The 21,446-nt window shown below is 41.1% G+C and overlaps 1 protein-coding gene and 1 pseudogene across 1 annotated transcript in view; both read left to right on the top strand.

The window, feature by feature from the left end:
• MICU2 (mitochondrial calcium uptake 2) overlaps positions 1-1,828 on the top strand; it is a 104,055-nt gene extending 102,227 nt beyond the window's left edge. Inside the window, exon 12 of the mRNA XM_002748896.7 lies at positions 1,182-1,828. Within this exon, the coding sequence (XP_002748942.1) occupies positions 1,182-1,286 (105 nt within the window). The 3' untranslated portion in view covers positions 1,287-1,828. The remainder of the gene's footprint in view (positions 1-1,181) is intronic.
• Positions 1,829-16,420: 14,592 nt separating this feature from the next.
• On the top strand, positions 16,421-16,832 carry LOC100397018 (peptidyl-prolyl cis-trans isomerase NIMA-interacting 4 pseudogene; annotated as a pseudogene).
• Positions 16,833-21,446: the final 4,614 nt, after the last annotated feature.

Genomic DNA, 21,446 nt, shown 5'->3' with positions numbered 1-21,446 from the left:
AGCATGATCGTAAGAATTTAATGTGAAATACTTAGTATAGTAGCTGAGATAATGAAACTAATTTCACCATTAGCATTATTCACTCAAAGTCACATGTGAGTCTATACTTAATGGGACAGATCAAATTCAGAGTTTTTTTAGATTAGAATGTGCTAGAAGCACTCTCAGAAAAGAGACTGCAAGGGGAAAACTAGGATCCAAAGAGACCCTACATGGTAGGTAGGTAGGTATGTAGGTAGGTAGGTAGACAGACAGACAAGAAGAAAGAAAGGAGGGGGAGAGAGAGAGAGAATATGGTACTATGCATGAAAATAAAGCTATTTACAGCTTAGAAAAGCAGTTCCATTTCCTGCAACAAATATAACTTATGGAAAAATAAATATGATTTTCATTAGCAAACATAATATTTTATAAGCTTTGCAGTTATCCAACACTCCATAAATATATTCCTGGAAATTAAACCAGTCTTTACAGTTAACAGTTTAATGTATCTGGGAGTCTCTTTGCCCTTTCTCAGAAGACATTAAAAAGAAGAGCTGTAAATCAGTCATAGGAAAAAGAACATATATAATCTGGAGTAGAATTTTGCTTCCGCTTGACTAATTTTCATCAATGCTATGTTCCTGTGGTCATCAGGATCCAAATATATTTTCTAACCTTTACCTTTCTATTGAGAGAAATAGTAATATTTTTTGCCAACAAATGTTGCACATGAATTAGATTATTTCTTGACACTTTTCATTAAATATTTTGTGACCTGTGCTTCTTTTTTAGTTTTAGCCAACATTAAATCAAAGCTTTGGGTTTATAATTTTATTCCACACAGCTAAATAAAGTTGACCAGAAAAAGGGAAAGATTGTAAAACATTATAAAATAATTAAATTTTAAAGCCAGTATGTGAAAGAAGATGGCCCAACATCTTTATTACCCTCTTACAGAAGAAACTTCATTAATGTGTGCTGAGTCTGTTTCCACTCCCTAGTTACGTTAAGTGTAGTCACATTCACTTTCTGTCTTTTACCCTAAATTTGACAGTTCTGTTGTGATCATCTTTTACAACACAATCCATCCTCAACTACTTTTGGAGGAGGGAAGGAAATAAACAGTAACATAAACTACACATGAAATCATGTTTAACCTTGAAGACAATGACCCCTTGATTTTTACTTTTGGTTAACAGGTACCACAACATCAGAGTATACAAGAATACTGGAAGTGTGTGAAGAAAGAAAGCATTAAAGGAGTAAAAGAAGTCTGGAAACAAGCTGGAAAGGGGCTTTTTTAATAAAAGCTCTAATAATACGGCAATTATGTTGCTAAATGTCAAATTTGTGATTTTTAGAAGCACTAGCTAGATATCTTCATAAATCTTCATTGATATTCTTTGTGATATAAGCATATCTTGACTTACTTTCTGACTTATAATTTTACTAAAGAACTTAGAAAAGTAAGTATAAAAATAGATATTGGATTCTGTCAGAAGGCCTAGATTTGAAATAACGTTTTGTACTTTGGTAAGATGGAAAGCTTAGTAAAAATTCACTGATTTCTTAGACACTCTAATGTGATATGCTTTCTGGTAGGATAAAACAGGTACATATAGGAACAAGTACTTGAGACCAAGGCCAGTATCAATTCCAGACATCCTAATGTTCCTAATAGGGTAAATGAAGTCAAAAATTATTTCAGATTTTTCTCATCTGTATCTTATGTCTCATAAATTTATTGTATATTTTATGTCAGTAGCTTATCTGTTACTGTCTTTAACATGTAAATTTCAATATTATATCTGGAAGCAGAATAAAATATTTACATAGATATAAAAAATACTGAGAGGTGCTTTTTATTTTTCAGGTGTTTTTAAAACTACTTTTTTTAAAAAAATTGTAAATACTCGTCATCCCTTGCCAACCTTATTAGTTCTTAAAGACTAGTGTAGTTGGGAGAAATTTTGATCACAAGGTCAAGGTCTCATGGGATATATTAGGTTGTGGAAAACATTTAAAATGGTGTCAGATTAATTGGCATTAAACTGAATATAAAATGGCATTTTTTTTAAATGCGGTAAATAAAAATTATAAAAAAAACTTGTGTGTCAGACACACAATTTAGGAAATTGCAAATATCTAAAACCAGTTCCATTCTCTAGAGAACTGGCTAATTCCAAGGCTGTGACAGGGAAAATCCAAGATAAGGCTAGAACATCCTGTGCCTAAATGTAAAGAAGGGCTCAGAACGGTGAAGAGGCAGAAGGACAAAGCCAGCTTGAAGAGGCTGCCCCTGTCAAATCTGGTTCCGCTCAAGGATCAGAATAATTAATGTCAGTAATAGATTATAGCTTATTGAATAAGAATTCATGAGTTATACCAAAAATTAATTAATGAGGCCAGAGAAACCTCTCCCTTATTGTTGAAGGATAATGCCTTGAAATGTGTTAATCCACTAAACTGAAAAACTCTCCCACACAATTTAATGATTGAAATCGACAAGGGGCAAAAGCTTTTGTCCATTTATTAAAAATAGTTTGCTGTTGATTGAAAAACAAATTTGCTCTAATGAATTGTTTTAGAAATAATTGCTTATAAAATATTTTTTTATCTTATAAAACCAAAAGAAAAGATAGGCAATGCAAGAAAGTATAGGTATGAATGAATCCTCCACCATTTTATCTGTTAGCCACAAAAATGCTGACTCCTCAGCTGTCTTTCCAGATGCCCTTATGGGTAAAGATTAGGGGCACAAAAATTAGGATGGTTTCTCATGCGTTCACAGGCTTCGCTTTTTCAGCCTCACCTGGCACTGATTTGTTCTGCCCTACTTTCCATAGCATTCCATGAATACTATGCTGTGCACCATGTGTGTTTCACATTTCCCTACCCCCAAGCTTTTACACATGCCATCTCCTGACAGCGATGCCTTTCCTCTATCCTCTTGATGAACTTCTAGACATCAAGGTGCCATCCACATATCAGGTTTATCTCTACTAAAGTATTAAATCAAGAGTAGGAGCACTGCTTTAGTCATCTTTATATACCAGTCTAGCTGAATCCCTGGCATCCAACAAATGTTTGTTGAACAGAAAGAAGAGAGGGAGTGAGGGAAGAAAGGAGAAAGGTGGGATGGGAGGAGCTAGTAAAGTTCATAAGTCAACAAAGAAGTATGCCAAAAACCTGCTAGGCACCAGACATGCGATGATGAATTAAATGGTTCCTGCTGTCATGGAACTTACAGAAGGTGAAGACAGAACTAACCACAAAACATTTTAAGTACATATATACAAGTACTAAGATCCGAAAACGCCATGTTAGAGATTAGACTTCCTTACAACGGGAGTATTTAGAGGGCTAAGGATACAGTTTTCAATTTTTCGAGGCTAAAAGGAAATTAACAAAAGATTTCTGAAAATGAATAAAGTTCATCATGTGATTACTACAAAACTACTTGATCCCATTTGAAAAGAATCTGGATAAATATCTATATCAAATAAGCAAACTAGATTTGCCAGTGTCTCCTAAGAGTTTGGAGACTTTCACCTGGAAAACAGCTGAAGCTTGTATTTCTCTGCTTATCCCTTCGAGGTGGGAGAGAGTTGCAGTGGGTAGCTGAGCCCTGCCTTCACTGGTCTTCTCCTTGCCTACTCCCTCAGGAATCTCACACCTGTGGCTTCTGTTCTCTCCTCACCTTCAGGCCCAGTTGCTTTCTAGATGCCTCCACTTGGTTGGGACAACTCAGCACATCCAAAACTGACCTGATTATGTCTCCCTCTTTTTCCAAACTTCATTTCTTCATGTCTTCTGCCTTAGTGAGCGTCTCCCACAAGAGACCAACTGGGAACCAGTCATCCAGGAGCCTCACTCCTTTAATCCTCCATAGTCAATCATGTCCTATCAATTCTACTTCCTCAAAGTTGCCCAACTTGTGCTCCACCTTCCAACCCTGTTGCCGCTGCCTCAGTTCAAGCCCTGATTATTCATTACTTAGATGATCTCAATAGAATTCTCTTGCCCCTTCTCCAGCTCCTTGTAAGGCACAGCAATTAAGCATCCAAACTCTGCTGTTAGACTACCTGGATTCAAATCTCAGCTTCACCACATTAGTTACATAACTCACCATATAACGTTTGGCAAAATACTTGACTTCTCTGTGCCCATTTTTTCATCTAAAAAGGAATGATTTTAGTTCTGATGTCATAGCATTTTTGTGAGGATTGCGATGATATGTAAAACACACTAGAGTAAACCTTTAGCAGCTTTTAAATACTATTGCTGTTAACTTATTTCAGATCTTCCTTCACAACACTTATTTTCTGAAGCATAAATCTGATCATGTCACTACACTTCTGATAATCTTACCACACTAAAATGGCTTTAAAAATAAAATTCAACTCGGCCAAGCGCGGTGGCTCACACCTATAATCCCAGCACTTTGGGAGGCCGAGGTGGGTGGATCACAAGGTCAAGAGATCGAGACCATCCTGGTCACCATGGTGAAACCCTGTCTCTACTAAAACTACAAAAATTAGCTGGGCTTGGTGGCTCACGCCTGTAGTCCCAGCTACTCGGGAGGCTGAGGCAGGAGAATTGCTTGAACCCCGGAGGCAGAGGTTGCGGTGAGCCAAGATCACACCATTGCACTCCAGCCTGGGTAATAAGAGCAAAACTCCATCTCAAAAAATAAAAATAAAATTCAACTCTACATGCTTTTGCCCCATCTATCTTTCTCATATCCTAACACTTGCCCCACACACCTTACACTACAATACTGAATTACTTGCCATCCACTTGACCAGGTTCTCACTCTCCAAGTATTTGCACTTACTAGTGCTCCTGTAGTAAGCTACAGGAAATGCTCCCACCTGCCTAACTGCATGTGCCATTTTTGTGAGGTTTTCCATTTTTCTCCCTGCTTTTCCCTCACATTCATTTAGGTACACATGCTGTTAGTTCCTTCACACATTCCTGTCCACCTGTCTTTCAAGCCTCATTAAAGTATACTGGAATTCTTTTATGTATTCACTTCTTATTGGCTATGAGCTGATTGAGAACAACAACATGACTCTTTTAACACTATCTCCCAGCATCCATCAAAGAGCTGGCACACACTGGTTGCTCAAAAAATGTTTGACCTATGAATGAACAAAAAGGAAAGTAGAACAAGAAATATCCCTGGGCTGGGCATGGTAGCTCACGCCTGTAATCCTAGCACTTTGGGAGGTCGAGGTGTGCGGATCACCTGAGGTCAGGAGTTCAAGACCAGCTTGGCCAATATGGCAAAACCCCAACTCTACTAAAAATACAAAAATTAGCCAAGCATCATGGCCTGCGCCTGTAGTCCAAGATACTTGGAAGGCTGAGACGGGAGAATCACTTGAACCTTCCAAACCTGGGAGGTTCAAGTGATAGAGTGAGCCAAGATAACACTATTGCACTCCAGCCTGGGTGACAGAGCAAGACTCCATTTCAACAACAACAAAAAAAAATTCCCATATGTGCTTGACCTGTTCTCATGTTTCAGCTTTTCTGTTACAGGACTGGACAGGAGAGAGGAGATGGCTTAAGAGAGCTTTAAGATAGCTCTGGTTTGGCCTTTGCTTTGGACATAGATAGCAAATGTCAAGAGAGACTGGCCAGTTTCTGATATGGTTAGAAAGCAGAACAGGTTCTGGGAATGAAAGCAAATTGAAATACCTTCTCAAAGTTTGGAAACAAGGTTACCCTCCAGGAGTTAAATCATATAATCAAAGCATAATGTAGGGACCAGGCATGGTGGCTCATGCCTGTAATCCCAGTACTTTGGGAGGCTGAGGCAGGCAGATCATTTGAAGTCAGGAGTTCAAGACAAGCCTGGCCAACATAGTGAAACCCCATCTCTACTAAAAATACAAAATTAGCCGGGTGTGGTGAGAGGCTCGACACCCAAGACACTACCCTGAGACACTGTGTAATCCCAGTGACTCAGGAGGCCAAGGCAAGAGAATCACTTGAAATCAGGGGGTAAAGTTTGCAGTGAGCTGAGATTGCACCATTGCACTCCAGCCTGGGTAACAAAGTGAAACCCTGTCTCAAAAGAAAAAAAAGGTATAATGTGTCAGGGAAGATGGCAGAGCAGGAGGATCCAGTAATCTGTCTCTTCACCTAAACAACTATTGAACTGGCAGAAATTGTCTATTTTGGAACACTTCTGACATTTGAGGGAGATAGTGATGAAATTGGTAGTAAATTTTGGTGAACTTCAGCCTTTCGTGATGTAGCAGCAACAGGAAAAAGCCTGCCACCCAGCACCAGGAAACTGTCAAAGAAGCCGCCCACATTCCTGGTGCAGCTTCCTGGAACCAATGTGGGCACAAAGGACCTTATCCTCCAGGAGTGGGAGGTCATGTGTTTTGCTAGCTGCTTGCTGCTTTTGATTGTGAGGGATCAGGCTGGAGGCCAACCAGTTTTTAATGCTCACCTCACAGGTTGAAGCAGCTTCGCAGCCACAGGAGGTTTAAAGAGATAGGATCTTTTCCATCCCTGTTAAGAGCCAGACATCGTTTAAGGACGTTTAACTGTAGAGACAATGGAAAAGAAACCTCAGTGGCCACACACAATAAGGAAGATACACTTTGCAAAAATAGTTTGGAAAAGGCACAAATAGGAATGGGTCCAGCCCACAACAAGCAAAACAAGCAATTTCTGAGGAGTAGAATTAGATTCCAGAGTTAATATAAAATAATGCTCAGAATAACCAGTTCCCAACAAAAAATTATAAAACATGTACAGCAATAGGAAAGTATGATCCTTTCACAGGATATGAAGAATTTCACAGAAATCATACCTAAAGGAGACTAGACTTTGGAATTATTAGTCAAAGATGTTAAATCAATTGTTTTAAATAAATTCAATATATTTTCTAAAGAAAACCATGAATAAATACTAACAGAAATCAGGAAAACAATGTCTGAACAAAATTAGAATATAAATAAAGAGACAGCAATTATAAAAAGGAGCCAAACAAATTCTGGAACTGAAATCTGTAATAACTGAAATGAAAAATGCAACAGAGGAATTCAACAGCGGGTTTGAACAAGGAAAAGAGGAAGACATTAGAAATTATCCTGTCTAAGGAAAAGAAAGAAAGAGTCAAGAAAAATGAAGAGAGCCTAGGAACCTATGGGACCTCATCAAGCATACCAAGTACACATTATAGGAATCCCAGAAGGAGAAGACATAGAGAAAGGAGAAGCAAAAAAAATTTGAATAATGGCTGAAAATTTCCCAAATCTGATTAAAAACATGAATATATACATCTAAGAAGCTCAATGAACTCCAAGCAGGAAAATTTTAAAGAGATGCATACTGAAACATATAGTCAAATTATCAACTCCCACAGACAAAAAGAGAATTTTGAAAGCAGCAAGATAGAAGTGACTCGTGCATGTACAAGAGACCTTCAATAAGAATGACAGTTTATCTCCCACCAGAAACCATAGAGGCCAAAAGGCACTAGATGACATATTTAAAATCATGAAAGAAAAAGACTGTCAACTGAGAACTCTATATACAGCAAAACTATCCTTCAAGAATGAAGGAGAAATTAAGATACATCCAAATTAAAAAGATTGAGTCGGGAGGGGACTCAAGATGGCGCTGTGAGAACAACCCAGGATTGGAGCTCGCGTTGAATCCGCAAACGGTGAGTCAGTGCTGCATTTCCAGACTGATCTTTGTTGCCCACAGAATGGGGAAACTCCCAAGTATAAAAAGACACGGGACGCCAGGCAGTAGGTCTGCCTGGCGAAGCCGGCAGCCGGGGCGGCGGCGGCCGGCCCTACCCAGCAATCCCCACAGGGCGCGCTTGTCCGGGTGCCTTGTTGAACCGGCAGCCTGAGACTTGAGAGGGCTGGACTTGAGACTGAACGAGACTTGCACAGTTGCCCAGCCCAGGGGATTGCAGGGACAGATCGTTTGGGATACCCAGTGGGACGAACAAAACCGCGATTTCAAACTATCCCGGGCAGACGGTCCGAGACGCTCTGTGGGGGAGGGGCGTCCACCACTACGGAGGCAACCTGCCCCAACTGATATACACGCCCACTGCTGACACAGCCAGCCGTTGCCGAGGCAAACCGCCCCAACTGAGATACACGCTCACTGCTGACGCAGCCAGCCGTTGCCGAGGCAACCCGTCCCTACTGAGATACACGCCCACTGCTGACGCAGCCTGCCGTTGCTGAGGCAACACGCTACAACGAAGAGACTCCGCCGCAGGGCGGGGCAGAGACCACAGCAGAGCCGGCAGGAACAGCGCGAATCACACAACAGCAGGGCGGAGCCTCGGCAGCCAAGCAGTGGCTAGTCTGCCTTCGAGCTGGGCAGGACACCTGATCGGACATCCAAAAATAAAGCCCAAACCCCTCAACACAGAGCATTTGGGAAAAAAAAAGGGTTGTTTAATGAGCTGTGTTGCAGCAGAATCAAACATAGCAGCCTAACAGCCCTGAATGAACAACAGAGTGCACAGCTCAGCAATTAAACCCCTATAAAGTACAAACTGTCTCCTCAAGCAGCTCCTTGACCCCTCTATATCCAAAAGACTGTCATTAGGCAGGCACCATCCTGGGACAGGGAGAGCAGAAGAGGAAACTGGTAGCATCCCTCGCTGTGCCACGGCTACTGGAGGTGCACCCCAGACAAGCAGGGTCTGGAGCGGACCTCAACAGTCGTACAGCGAAGGGGCTAGACTGGTAGAAGGAAAACCAAGCAACAGAAATACTTCATCATCAACATTCTGGGTGTCCACTCAGAGACCCAAACGAAAAGTCAGCAACTACGCAGACGACCAGCGGACAAATCCACAAAGATGGGAAGAAACCAGCGCAAAAAGGAGGAAAACACCCGAAACCAGAACACATCGCCTCCTAGAAAGGACCAAAACTCCTCACCAGCAAGGGAACAAAGCTGGACAGAGAATGACTGTGACGAAATGACGGAATTAGACTTCAGAAGATGGATAATGAGAAACTTTTGTGAGCTAAAAGATCATGTATTAAATCAATGCAAAGAAACTAAGAACCTTGAAAAAAGATTTGAAAAAAGATTCGAGGAAATGATAACAAGAATGGATACCTTAGAGAGGAATATGAATGAATTAAAGGAGCTGAAAAACACAATACGAGAACTTCGCGAAGCAAACGCAAGTTTCAATAGCCGAATTGACCAAGCAGAAGAAAGAATATCTGAAGTCGAAGACCAACTCAATGAAATAAAACGAGAAACCAAGATCAGAGAAAAAAGCGCAAAAAGGAATGAACAAAGTCTCCAAGAAATGTGGGACTATGTGAAAAGACCTAACCTACGTTTGATAGGTGTACCAGAAGGGGACGAAGAGAATGAATCCAAGCTGGAAAATACTCTTCAGGACATCATCCAGGAAAATTTCCCCCACCTAGCAAGACAAGCCAACACTCAATTGCAGGAAATACAGAGAACACCACAAAGATATTCCGCAAGAAGAGCAACCCCAAGGCACATAATCGTCAGATTCAACAGGGTTGAAATAAAGGAGAGAATACTAAGGGCAGCCAGAGAGAAAGGTCGGGTCACCCACAAAGGGAAGCCCATCAGACTCACAGCAGATCTCTCGGCAGAAACACTACAAGCCAGAAGAGAGTGGGGGCCAATATTCAACATTCTTAAAGAAAAGAACTTTCAACCCAGAATTTCATATCCAGCCAAACTGAGCTTCAGAAGTGAAGGAAGAATAAAATCCTTTGCGAACAAGCAAGTACTCAGAGATTTTGTCACCACCAGGCCTGCTTTACAAGAGCTCCTAAAAGAGGCACTACACATAGAAAGGATCAATCAGTACCAGCCATTCCAAAATCACACTGAATGCTAAAGAGCTTCAACATAATGAAGAATCTACAACAACTAACAGGCAAAACAGCCACTTAGCATCAAAATGGCAGTATCAAATTCACACATAACAATATTAACCCTAAATGTAAATGGACTAAATGCACCAATCAAAAGACACAGACTGGCAAATTGGATAAAAATCCAAAACCCATCAGTGTGCTGTATCCAGGAAACCCATCTCACATGCAAGGATACACAAAGGCTCAAAATAAAGGGATGGAGGAAGATTTACCAAGCTAATGGAAAGCAAAAAAAAGCAGGAGTTGCAATTCTCATCTCTGATAAAATAGACTTTAAAGCAACAAAGATCAAAAGAGACAAAGAAGGCCATTACATAATGGTAAAAGGATCGATACAACAAGAAGAGCTAACGATCCTAAACATATATGGACCCAACACAGGAACACCCAGATACATAAGGCAAGTTCTTAATGACTTACAGAAGGACTTAGACTCCCACACAATAATAGTGGGAGACTTTAACACTCCACTGTCAATACTAGACAGATCAACCAGACAGAAAATTAACAAGGATACCCAGGGCTTGAACTCAGACCTGGAGCAAGCAAACCTGGTGGACATATACAGAACTCTCCACCCCAAATCCACAGAATACACATTCTTCTCAGCACCACATCACACCTACTCTAAAATTGACCACATAATTGGAAGTAAAGCACTGCTCAACAAATGCAAAACAACTGAAATCATAACAAACAGCCTTTCAGACCATAGTGCAATCAAGTTAGAACTCAGAATTCAGAAACCGACCCAGAACCGCACAGCTTCATGGAAACTGAACAACTGGCTCTTGAATGTTGACTGGGTAAACAACGAAATGAAGGCAGAAATAAAGAAGTTCTTCGAAACCAATGAGAACGAAGACACAACGTGCCAGAACCTCTGGGACACATTTAAAGCAGTCTCTAGAGGAAAGTATATAGCAATAAGTGCCCATATGAGGAGAATGGAGAGATCCAAAATTGACACCCTATCGTCAAAATTGAAAGAGCTAGAGGAGCAAGATCAAAAAAACTCAAAACCCAGCAGAAGACAAGAAATTACTAAGATCAGAGCTGAGCTGAAGGAGATTGAGACACAAAAAACCCTTCAAAAAATCAACAAATCCAAGAGCTGGTTTTTTGAAAAGATCAAAAAAATAGACAGACCACTAGCCAGATTGATTAAAAATAAAAGAGAGAACAACCAAATAGATGCAATAAAAAATGATAAAGGGGAAATCACCACAGATTTCACAGAAATTCAAACCATCATCAGAGAATATTACAAACAACTCTATGCACATAAATTAGTAAACCTGGAAGAAATGGATAAATTCCTGGACTCCTGTGTCCTCCCAAGCCTAAACCAGGAGGAAGCTGAAACTATGAATAGACCAATAACAAGGTCTGAAGTTGAGGCAGCAATTAAGAGCCTACCTCACAAAAAAAGCCCAGGTCCAGACGGGTTCACAGCCGAATTCTACCAGACACACAAGGAGGAGCTGGTACCATTCCTTCTAAAACTATTTCAAACAATCCAAAAAGAGGGAATCCTTCCCAAATCATTTTATGAGACCAACATCATCCTGATACCAAAACCCGGCAGAGACCCAACGAGAAAAGAAAACTTCAGGCCAATATCCATGATGAACATAGATGCAAAAATCTTCAATAAAATATTGGCAAGCCGATTGCAACAGCAAATCAAAAAACTTATTCATCATGATCAAGTAGGATTCATCCCGGGGATGCAAGGCTGGTTCAACATACGCAAGTCTATCAACGTAATTCACCACATAAACAGAACCAAAAACAAAAACCACATGATTATCTCAATTGACGCAGAGAAGGCATTTGACAAAATTCAACAGCCCTTTATGCTAAAAACCCTCAATAAACTCGGTATTGATGGAACGTATCTCAAAGTAATAAAAGCTATTTATGACAAACCAACAGCCAATATCATACTGAATGGGCAAAAACTGGAAGCATTCCCTTTGAAATCTGGTACTAGACAAGGATGCCCTCTCTCACCACTCCTATTCAATATAGTACTGGAAGTTCTAGCCAGAGCAATCAGGCAAGAAAAAGAAATAAAGGGTATTCAAATAGGAAAGGTGGAAGCCAAATTGTCTCTATTTGCAGACGACATGATAGTATACCTAGAAGACCCCATCGCCTCAGCCCAAAAACTCCTGAAACTGATAAACAACTTCAGCAAAGTCTCAGGATATAAAATCAATGTGCAAAAATCACAAGCATTCGTCTACACCAATAACAGACTTAAGGAAAGCCAAATCAAGAGCGAACTGCCATTCGCAATTGCTACAAAAAGAATAAAATACCTTGGAATACAACTCACAAGGAACGTAAGGGACCTCTTCAAGGAGAACTACAAACCACTGCTCAACGAAATCAGAGAGGACACAAACAGATGGAGAAACATGCCATGTTCATGGTTAGGAAGAATTAATATCGTGAAAATGGCTATACTGCCCAAAGTAATTTACAGAATCAACGCTATCCCCATCAAGCTACCATTGACTTTCTTCACAGAACTGGAAAAAACCACCATGAACTTCATATGGAACCAAAAGAGAGCCCGCATAGCCAAGTCAATTCTAAGCAAAAAGAACACAGCGGGGGGCATCACACTACCGGATTTCAAACTATACTACAAGGCTACAGTAATCAAAACAGCATGGTACTGGTACCAAAACAGAGATATAGACCAATGGAACAAAACAGAGGCACCGGAGGCAACACAACATACATACAACTATACAATCTTTGATAAACCTGACAAAAACAAGCAATGGGGAAAGGATTCCCTATTTAACAAATGGTGTTGGGAAAACTGGCTAGCCATGTGCAGAAAGCAGAAACTGGACCCCTTCCTGACACCTTACACTAAAATTAACTCCAGATGGATTAAAGACTTAAACATAAGACCTGGCACCATAAAAACCCTAGAAGGAAATCTAGGCAAAACTATCCAGGACATAGGAGTAGGCAAGGACTTCATGAACAAAACACCAAGAGCATTGGCAACAAAAGCCAAAATAGACAAATGGGACCTAATGAAACTCCACAGCTTCTGCACGGCAAAAGAAACAGTCACTAGAGTGGATCGGCAACCAACAGAATGGGAAAAAATTTTCGCAGTTTACCCATCTGACAAAGGGCTGATATCCAGAATTTACAAACAACTCAAGCAGATTTACAGGAAAAAAACAAACAAGCCCATTCAAAAGTGGGCAAAGGATATGAACAGATACTTTACGAAAGAAGACATATATGAGGCCAACAATCATATGAAAAAATGCTCATCGTCACTGGTCATCAGAGAGATGCAAATCAAAACCACATTGAGATACCATCTCACGCCAGTTAGAATGGCGATCATTAAAAAATCTGGAGACAACAGATGCTGGAGAGGATGTGGAGAAAAAGGAACACTTTTACACTGTTGGTGGGAGTGTAAATTAGTTCAACCATTGTGGAAGACAGTGTGGCGATTCCTCAAGGCCTTAGAAATAGAAATTCCATTTGACCCAGCAATCCCATTACTGGGTATATATCCAAAAGACTATAAATCGTTCTACTATAAGGACACATGTACACGAATGTTCATTGCAGCACTGTTTACAATAGCAAAGACCTGGAATCAACCCAAATGCCCATTGATAATAGACTGGATTGGAAAAATGTGGCACATATACACCATGGAATATTATGCAGCAATCAGAAATGATGAGTTCGTGTCGTTTGTAGGGACATGGATGAATCTGGAAAACATCATCCTCAGCAAACTGACACAAGAACAGAAAATGAAACACCGCATATTCTCACTCATAGGTGGGTGATGAAAATTGAGAACACATGGACACAGAAAGGGGAGTACTAAACACTGGGGTCTATTGGGGGGAAAAGGGGAGGGCCAGTGGGAGGGGGAGGTGGGGAGGGATAGCCTGGGGAGAAATGCCAAATGTGGGTGAAGGGGAGAAGAAAAGCAAAGCACACTGCCATGTGTGTACCTACGCAACTGTCTTGCATGCTCTGCTCATGTACCCCAAAACCTATAATCCAATAAAAAATTTAAAAAAAAAAAATAAGTTAAAAGACATAAATACCTTATAACTAAAACCTTATAACTAAGCCTGGCACATAGAATTAAATACTAATAAAATATTAATAATGAAAAAAAAAAAAAAAGATTGAGTCCATTTATTACCAGTATCTGCCCTACAAGAAATGCTAAAGGGCGTGCTTCAGGCTGAAATGAAAAGATAATAGACAGTAAATCAAAAACAGAAAAGAAAAAGACTACTAAAAGTAACTTCATAAGTATGTATAAAAGTCCCTGGGCCACAAATATGTGGAAACTAACAACACAAACAACGAATGAGTCAAAAAAAAGGGGGGAAATTAGAACATACGTTAAGACCAATAAAAAAACACAACAGCAAAACTATAAGATACAGTAAAAGTAGTACTAAGAGGAAAATTAATAGCTGTAAATGTTTACATTTAAGAATACCAATAATTTCAAATTAACAACTTAACTTTACACGTTAAGAAACCAGAAAGAGAACAAATGAAATCTAAAGATGGAAGGAAATAATAAGATTAAAGCTGCAATAAATGAAAGAGAGAAAGCACAGAAAACAATAGAGAAAATCAATGAAACCAAGAGTTGATTTCTTTTGAAAAGAACAAGGTTAGCAGGCATTTAGCTAGATTGACTAAGAAAAAAACAGAAGACTCAACTAAGATTAGAAACGAAAGATAGGACATTACAGGTGATCTTACAGAAATAAAAAGGGTTGTAAGAAAATATTATGAACAATTTTGCATGACCACAAATTGGATAGCTACAGTGAGCAGCAGTCACACCACTACACTCCAGCCTTAGTGAGAGAGTGAGATCCTGTCTCTTAAAATAAGAATGAACAATCCAAAAAAGAAATTAAGAAAACTATTTCATTTACTTATTTAGAGACAGAGTCTCACTCTGTCACCCAGGCTGGAGTGCAGAGGCACAGTCTTGGCTCACTGCAACCTCCGCCTCCCAGGTTCAAGCAATTCTCCTGCCTCAGCCTCCCAAGTAGCTGGGATTACAGGCACCTGCCACCACACCTGGCTACTTTTTATATTTTTAGTAGAGACTGGGTTTCACCATGTTGGCCAGGCTGCTCTCGAACTCCTGACCCAGTGATCCGCCCGCCTCAGCCTCCCAAAGTGCTGGGATTACAGGCATGAGCCACCACACCCAGGCTTATGTTTATTTTGAGACAAAGTTTTGCTCTTGTCACCCAGGTTGGGGTGCAATGGTGCAATCTTTGTTCACTGCAGCCTTCACCTCTTGGATTCAAGTGATTCCCCTGCCTCAGCCTCCTGAATAGCTGGGACTACCGGCACACACCACCACGCTCAGCTAATTTTGTATTTTTAGTAGAGACAGGGTTTCACCATGTTGTCTAGGCTGGTCTCGAACTCCTGACCTCATGTAATCCACCCTCCTCGGCCTACCAAAGTGTTGAGATTATAGGCATGAGCCACCATGCCTGACCTGAAAACTATTCCATTTATAGTCACATCAAAAAGAATAAAATAACTAGGAATAAACTCAACCAAGGGGGAATAAGACTCACAAAACATTGCTGAAAAAAGTTTAAGAAAACAAGTAAGTGGAAAGATATTTCATGTTCATGGATTGGAAGTATTATTAAGATGTCAGTACTACCCAAAGCAATCCTACAGATCCTACAGATTTAATTCTTATGAAAATCCCAATGGAGATTTTTGGAAAAATAGAAAACTTCATTTTAAAATTCATATGAAATCTCTCAAGACTCTGAATAGCCACAACTATCTTGGAACAGAAGAACTAAGTTGGAGGACTCATGCTTTCTTATTTCAAAACTTACTACAAAGTACAGTAACCAAGGCAATGTGGTTCTGACATACATATAGATATACTGACCATTGGAATAAAATGGAGACCCAAAAATAGACCCTCACAAATATGGTCAAATGATTTTCAACACAGCTGCCAAGGACATTAAGTGGAAAAGGATTGCCTTTTCAACAAATAGTGCTGTAGCAACTGCATATTCATGTGCAAAAGAATGAAGGTGGACCCTTACCTTTTGCCATACACTAAAAATTAACTCAAAGTGTATCAAAAACCTAAACATAAGGGCTAGAACTATTAAATTCTTTTAAGAAAACATAGGGGAAAGCTTCATTACATTAGATTTGACTATGATTTCTTAGATATGACACCAAAAGCACAGGCAACAAGAGAAAAAAATATATAAATTGGTCTTTATCAAAATTTAAAACTTCTGTGTATCAAAGGGCACTATTCAGAGAATGAAAAGACAACTCAAAGAACAGGAGAAAATATTCACAGATCATATATCTGATAGGGATTAATAACTAGAATATATAAATAGCTCCTATAACTCAACAAGAATAACAACAAAATCCTAGTTAGAAAATAGGCAAGAGTTCAACAGCAAGTTTCCAAGATGCCGCCCAAAGGAAAAAGTGGTTCTGGAAAAGTGGGGAAGGGGGAGCAGCCTCTGGGAGTGGCAGTGCTGACAAGAAGGCTCAAGGTCCCAAAGGTGGTGGCAATGCAGGAAAGGTCAGACACATTCTGTGTGAAAAACATGGCAAAACCATGGAAGCCATGGAAAAGTCAAAGTCTGAGATGAGATTCAATGAAGTGGCCACACAATGAGTGAAGACAAAGCCAGGCAAGGGGGCGACTTGGGTTGGATGACCAGAGGGTCCGTGGAAGGACCGTTTCAAGAAGCAGCATTTGTCTCGTCTGTAAGTGGGATGGATAAGCCTGTGTTTACAGACCCACCAGTTAAGACAAAATCTGGATATCATATTATTATGGTTGAAGGAAGAAAATAAAATCATATGAAAGACTGAAAAAAAAGAAAGCAAAAGAAAAAAAAATAGGCAAAGGACTTGAATAGATATTTCTCCAAAGGAGATGTGCAAACGGCAAGGAAGCACGTGAATACACAACATCATTAGCCATTGGGAAAATGCAAATCTGGCCGGGCACGGTGGCTCACTCCTGTAATCCCAGCACTTTGGGAGGCCGAGGCGGGAGGATCACCTAAGGTCAAGAGTTCGGGATCAGCCTGACCAACATGGAGAAATCCTATCTCTACTAGAAATACAAAATTAGCTGGGCATGGTGGCTCATGCCTGTAATCCCAGCTACTCGGGAGGCTGAGGCAGGAGAATCGCTTGAACCCGGGAGGTAGAGGTTGTGGTGAGCAAAGATCACACCATTGCACTCCAGCCTGGATAACAAGAGCGAAACTCCATCACAAAAAAAAAAAAAGAAGAAGAAGAAGCAAAGTAAAATGTAAATCCAAAGTACAATGAGATACTACTTCAAATGCTTTAGGATGGCCACTATCCACCCCAAAATGGAAAATATGTTTTGGGAAAGATGTGGAGACGTTGGAACCCTCATATATTGCTGGTGGGAATGTAAAATAACACAGACAGTCATTGAAAAGTTTGGTAGTTCCTCAAAAATCTAAACATAGAATTACCATATGATCCAGGAATTCCATTCTCAGAGACTCAGACAATGCTTGTATCCCAATATTCATTGCAACATTATTCACTCAGCCAAAACAGGGAAACACCGAGGTGTCTGTCAACAGATGAATGGAAAAACAAAATGTGGTATATATATCAATAGAATATCATCCAGCCATGAAAAGGCATGAGGTTCTGATACACAATACAACATGGATGAACCCTGAAAACATGCTACATGAAATAAGCCAGACACAAAATTGTATGATCCCACTTATGTAAAAACCTAGAAGGCCAGGCGTGGTGGCTCACGCCTGTAATCCTAGCACTTTGGGAGGCTGAGGTGGGTGGATCACCTGCGGTCAGGAGTTCAAAACCAGCCTAACCATCATAGCGAAACCCCATCTTTAAATTAAAAAAAAAAAAAAAACTAGAATAGGCAAATTCAAAGAAACAGAAAGTAGATTAGATGTTACTGGGCTAGAGGGTGGAAGTGGGAGGCAATGTGGAGTTACTGCTTAATGGTTCCAGAGATTTGGTTTGGGGTTATGAAAATTTGGGGGCCAGGCGCAGTAGCTCACGCCTGTAATCGCAGTGCTTTGGGAGGCTGAGGCAGGCAGATCACGAGGTCAGAAGTTCGAGACCAGTTTGGCCAATATGGTGAAACCCCGTTTCTACTAAAAATACAAAAATGAGGCCAGGTGTGGTGTCTCACGCCTGTAATCCCAGCAGTTTGGGAGGCCGAGGTGGGTGGATCACAAGGTCAGGAAATCGAGACCAGCTTGGCCAACACGGTGAAACCCCATCTCTACTAAAAATACAAAACTTAACCAGGTGTGGTGGCGTGTATCTGTAATCCCAGCTACTCTGGAGGCTGAGGCAAGAGAATCACTTGAACCTTGGAAGTGGAGGTTGCAGTGAGCCAAGATCATGCCACTGCACTCTAGCCTGGACAACAGAGCAAAACTCCATCTCAAACAAACAAACAAACACAACAGAAAAATTTTGAAAATAAGTAGTGGCGATGGTTGTACAACAGTGTCAATGTTACTGGGTTGTACATTTAAAAATTGTTAAAATGGGCCAGGCATGGTAGCTCACACCTGTAATCTCAGCACTTTGGGAGGCTGAGGCGGGTGGATCACCTGAGGTCTGGAGTTCAAGACCAGCCTGACCAACATGGAGAAACCCCATCTCTACTAAAAATATAAAATTAGCTGGGTGTGGTGGCACGTGCCTGTAATCCCAGCTACTCGGGAGGCTGAGTATTGAGAATAACTTAAACCCAGAGGCGGAGGTTGCGGTGAGCCAAGATCGTGCCATTGCACTCCAGCCTGAGAAACAAGAGCAAAACTCTGTCTCAAAAAAAAAAAAAAAACAAAAAAACTCCAGAGGGTCCCAACATGGTAGCTCATGCCTGTAATCCCAGCACTTTGGGAGACCAAGACTAGAGGATCACTTGAGGTCAGGAGTTCAAGACCAGCCTGGCCAACATGGTGAAACACCCCGTCTCTACTAAAAATACAAAAATTAGCCAGCTGTGATAGCTCATGACTATAATCCCAGATACTCAGGAGGCAGACGCAGGAAAATCGCTTGAACCTGAGAGGTGGAGGCTGCAGTGAGGTGAGATCGCACCACTGCACTCCAGCCTGGGTGACAGAGCAAGACTGCAAATCAGAAAACAAACCAAAAACTCCAGAGGAAGCCATTCTTGGTGGCATGAACCTATAGTCCTGGCTACTGAGGAGGCTGATGTGGACAATCCCTTGAGCCCAGGAGTTCAAGGCTGCAGTGTACTTTGACAGTACTTGTGAATAGCCACTGTACCCTAGCCAGGGAAATATAATAAGAGCCCATCTCTAAAAAAATAATAATAAAGAAATAAAAGACCAAACACAGTGGCTCATGCCTCTAATCCCAGCACCTTGGGAGGCTGGGGCAGGCAGATTATTTGAGGCCAGGAGTTTGAGACCAGCCTATTAAATTGATGGTAAGCACCAAACCACAGATCCAGGAAGCTCAGAAAACGCCAAACAGAATAAATAACCACACAAATCTATACTCAGATGTATTATATTCAAACTGTAGAAAATCAAAATCAATGAAGAAATCTTGAAAAAAGACAGAGGGGAGAGAAATAACCTCTAGGGGAGCAAGTTTAAGAATAAATTACGCTGAACAGTTGCAGTGGACTGAGATCAAGCCACTGTAGTCCAGCCTGGGCGACAGAGCAAGACTTTATCAAGAAAGAGAGAGAGAGAGGAAGGAAGAAAGGAAGGAGGGAGGGAGGAAGGGAGGGAGGGAGGGAGGGGAAAATACTCTGTTACAAAGTACCTGCATGCCTGTGAAGTGGTGTATTGTTATTTGAAAGAGTACAGCCAGGCACGGTGGCTCACACCTATAATTCCAGCACTTTGGGAGGCCAAGGCAGGTGGATCACCTTAGGTCAGGAGTTCAAGACCAGCCTGGGCAGCATAGTGAGACTCTGTCTCTACTAAAAATAACAAAAATTAGCCAGGTGTAGTGGCGGGCGCCTGTAATCCCAGCTACTCAGGAGGCTGAGACAGGAGATTGAACCTGGGAGGCAGAGGTTGCAGTGAGCTGAGATCGCCATTACACTCTAGCCTGGGCAACAGGCTCAAAAAAAAAAAGGAAGAAAGAAAGAGGACATGGACCCTGTCTCTACAAAAAATTAAAAATAAAATAAATTAGCCAGGCATGGTGATGCATACCCACAACCCTAGTTACTGAGGAGGCTGAGGCAGGAGGATTGCTTGAGCCAGGAGTTTGAGGCTGCAGTGAGCTGTGATTGCACTTCTGTACTGCAGCCTGGGTACAAAGACCCTGCCCCTACAAAAAAGAAAGAAAGAAAGAAGACATGGGTTGGCTATGAATGTATATTGCAAGCCAGGCACAGTGACTCACGCCTATAATTCCAGCACTTTGGGAGACTGAGGCGGGCAGATCACGAGGTCAGCGGTTTGAGAAACAGCCTGACGAACATGGTGAAATATTGTCTCTACTTAAAAATACAAAAATTAGCCAGGCGTGGTGATACACATGTAATCCCAGCTACTTGGGAAGCTGAGGCAGGAGAATTGCTTGAACCCAGGAGGCAGAGGTTGCGGTGAGCCGAGAGCATGCCATTGCACTCCAGCCTGGGTGACAGAGCGAGACTCCATTTCAAAAAATAATAATAATAATAAATAAACGTATATTGCAAACTTGAGGGCAACCACCAAAAAGTAAATAACCTATTTATTTTCAAAGGCTCCCATAACAATAAAATACAAACCTTCACCAAGGTCTCAAGGTTCTTCCTGCCCCTACCCCTGACTCTCCCAACCTCACCTTCTCTCCTTCCCCTTCTTGCTCAACTACTATGACCATCTTGCTTTTCCTGGAACCCCCAAAGCACTCTCCTGCCTCAAAATATTTGCCTTGCTATTCACCTAGCATGTAATCTTTCAACTCTGGGTCTTTTTTTTTTCTTTGTGTGTGTGTATGTATTTATTTATTTTTTATTGTACTTTAGGTCCTGGGGTACATGTGCAGATCATGCGGGATTGTTGCGTAGGTACATACATGGCAATGTGGTTTGCTGCCTCCATCCCCCGGAACTCATAGGACTCACCCCCCTGCATCATTCAGGTCTCTGCTCAGTTATCCTTATGGAAAAGACCATCACGAACCAATCCCCCTTGCTCTCCACCCTCTTTCCCTATGTTGTTTTCTTACTAGAACTTGATTATCACCTAAAAGTGTGTGTATATACATATATACGTGTATCTGTTTATATCTATTTATCCCATTAGAATGTACGTTCCATAAGAGCGGAGATTTTTTTTTTTTTCCTTTTTAGAGACAGAGACTCACTATGTTGCCCAGGCTAGCCCAGAACTGCTGGGCTCAAGCGATCCTGGGTTAGCTTCCCGAGTAGCTGGAACTACCGCAGGAATTTTT

Source organism: Callithrix jacchus, chromosome 5, assembly GCF_049354715.1.
Source record: "Callithrix jacchus isolate 240 chromosome 5, calJac240_pri, whole genome shotgun sequence".
Lineage (NCBI taxonomy): Eukaryota > Metazoa > Chordata > Mammalia > Primates > Cebidae > Callithrix > Callithrix jacchus.
The sequence above is the reverse complement of the archived record's forward strand: the minus strand, read 5'-3'. Positions and strand labels throughout refer to the sequence as shown.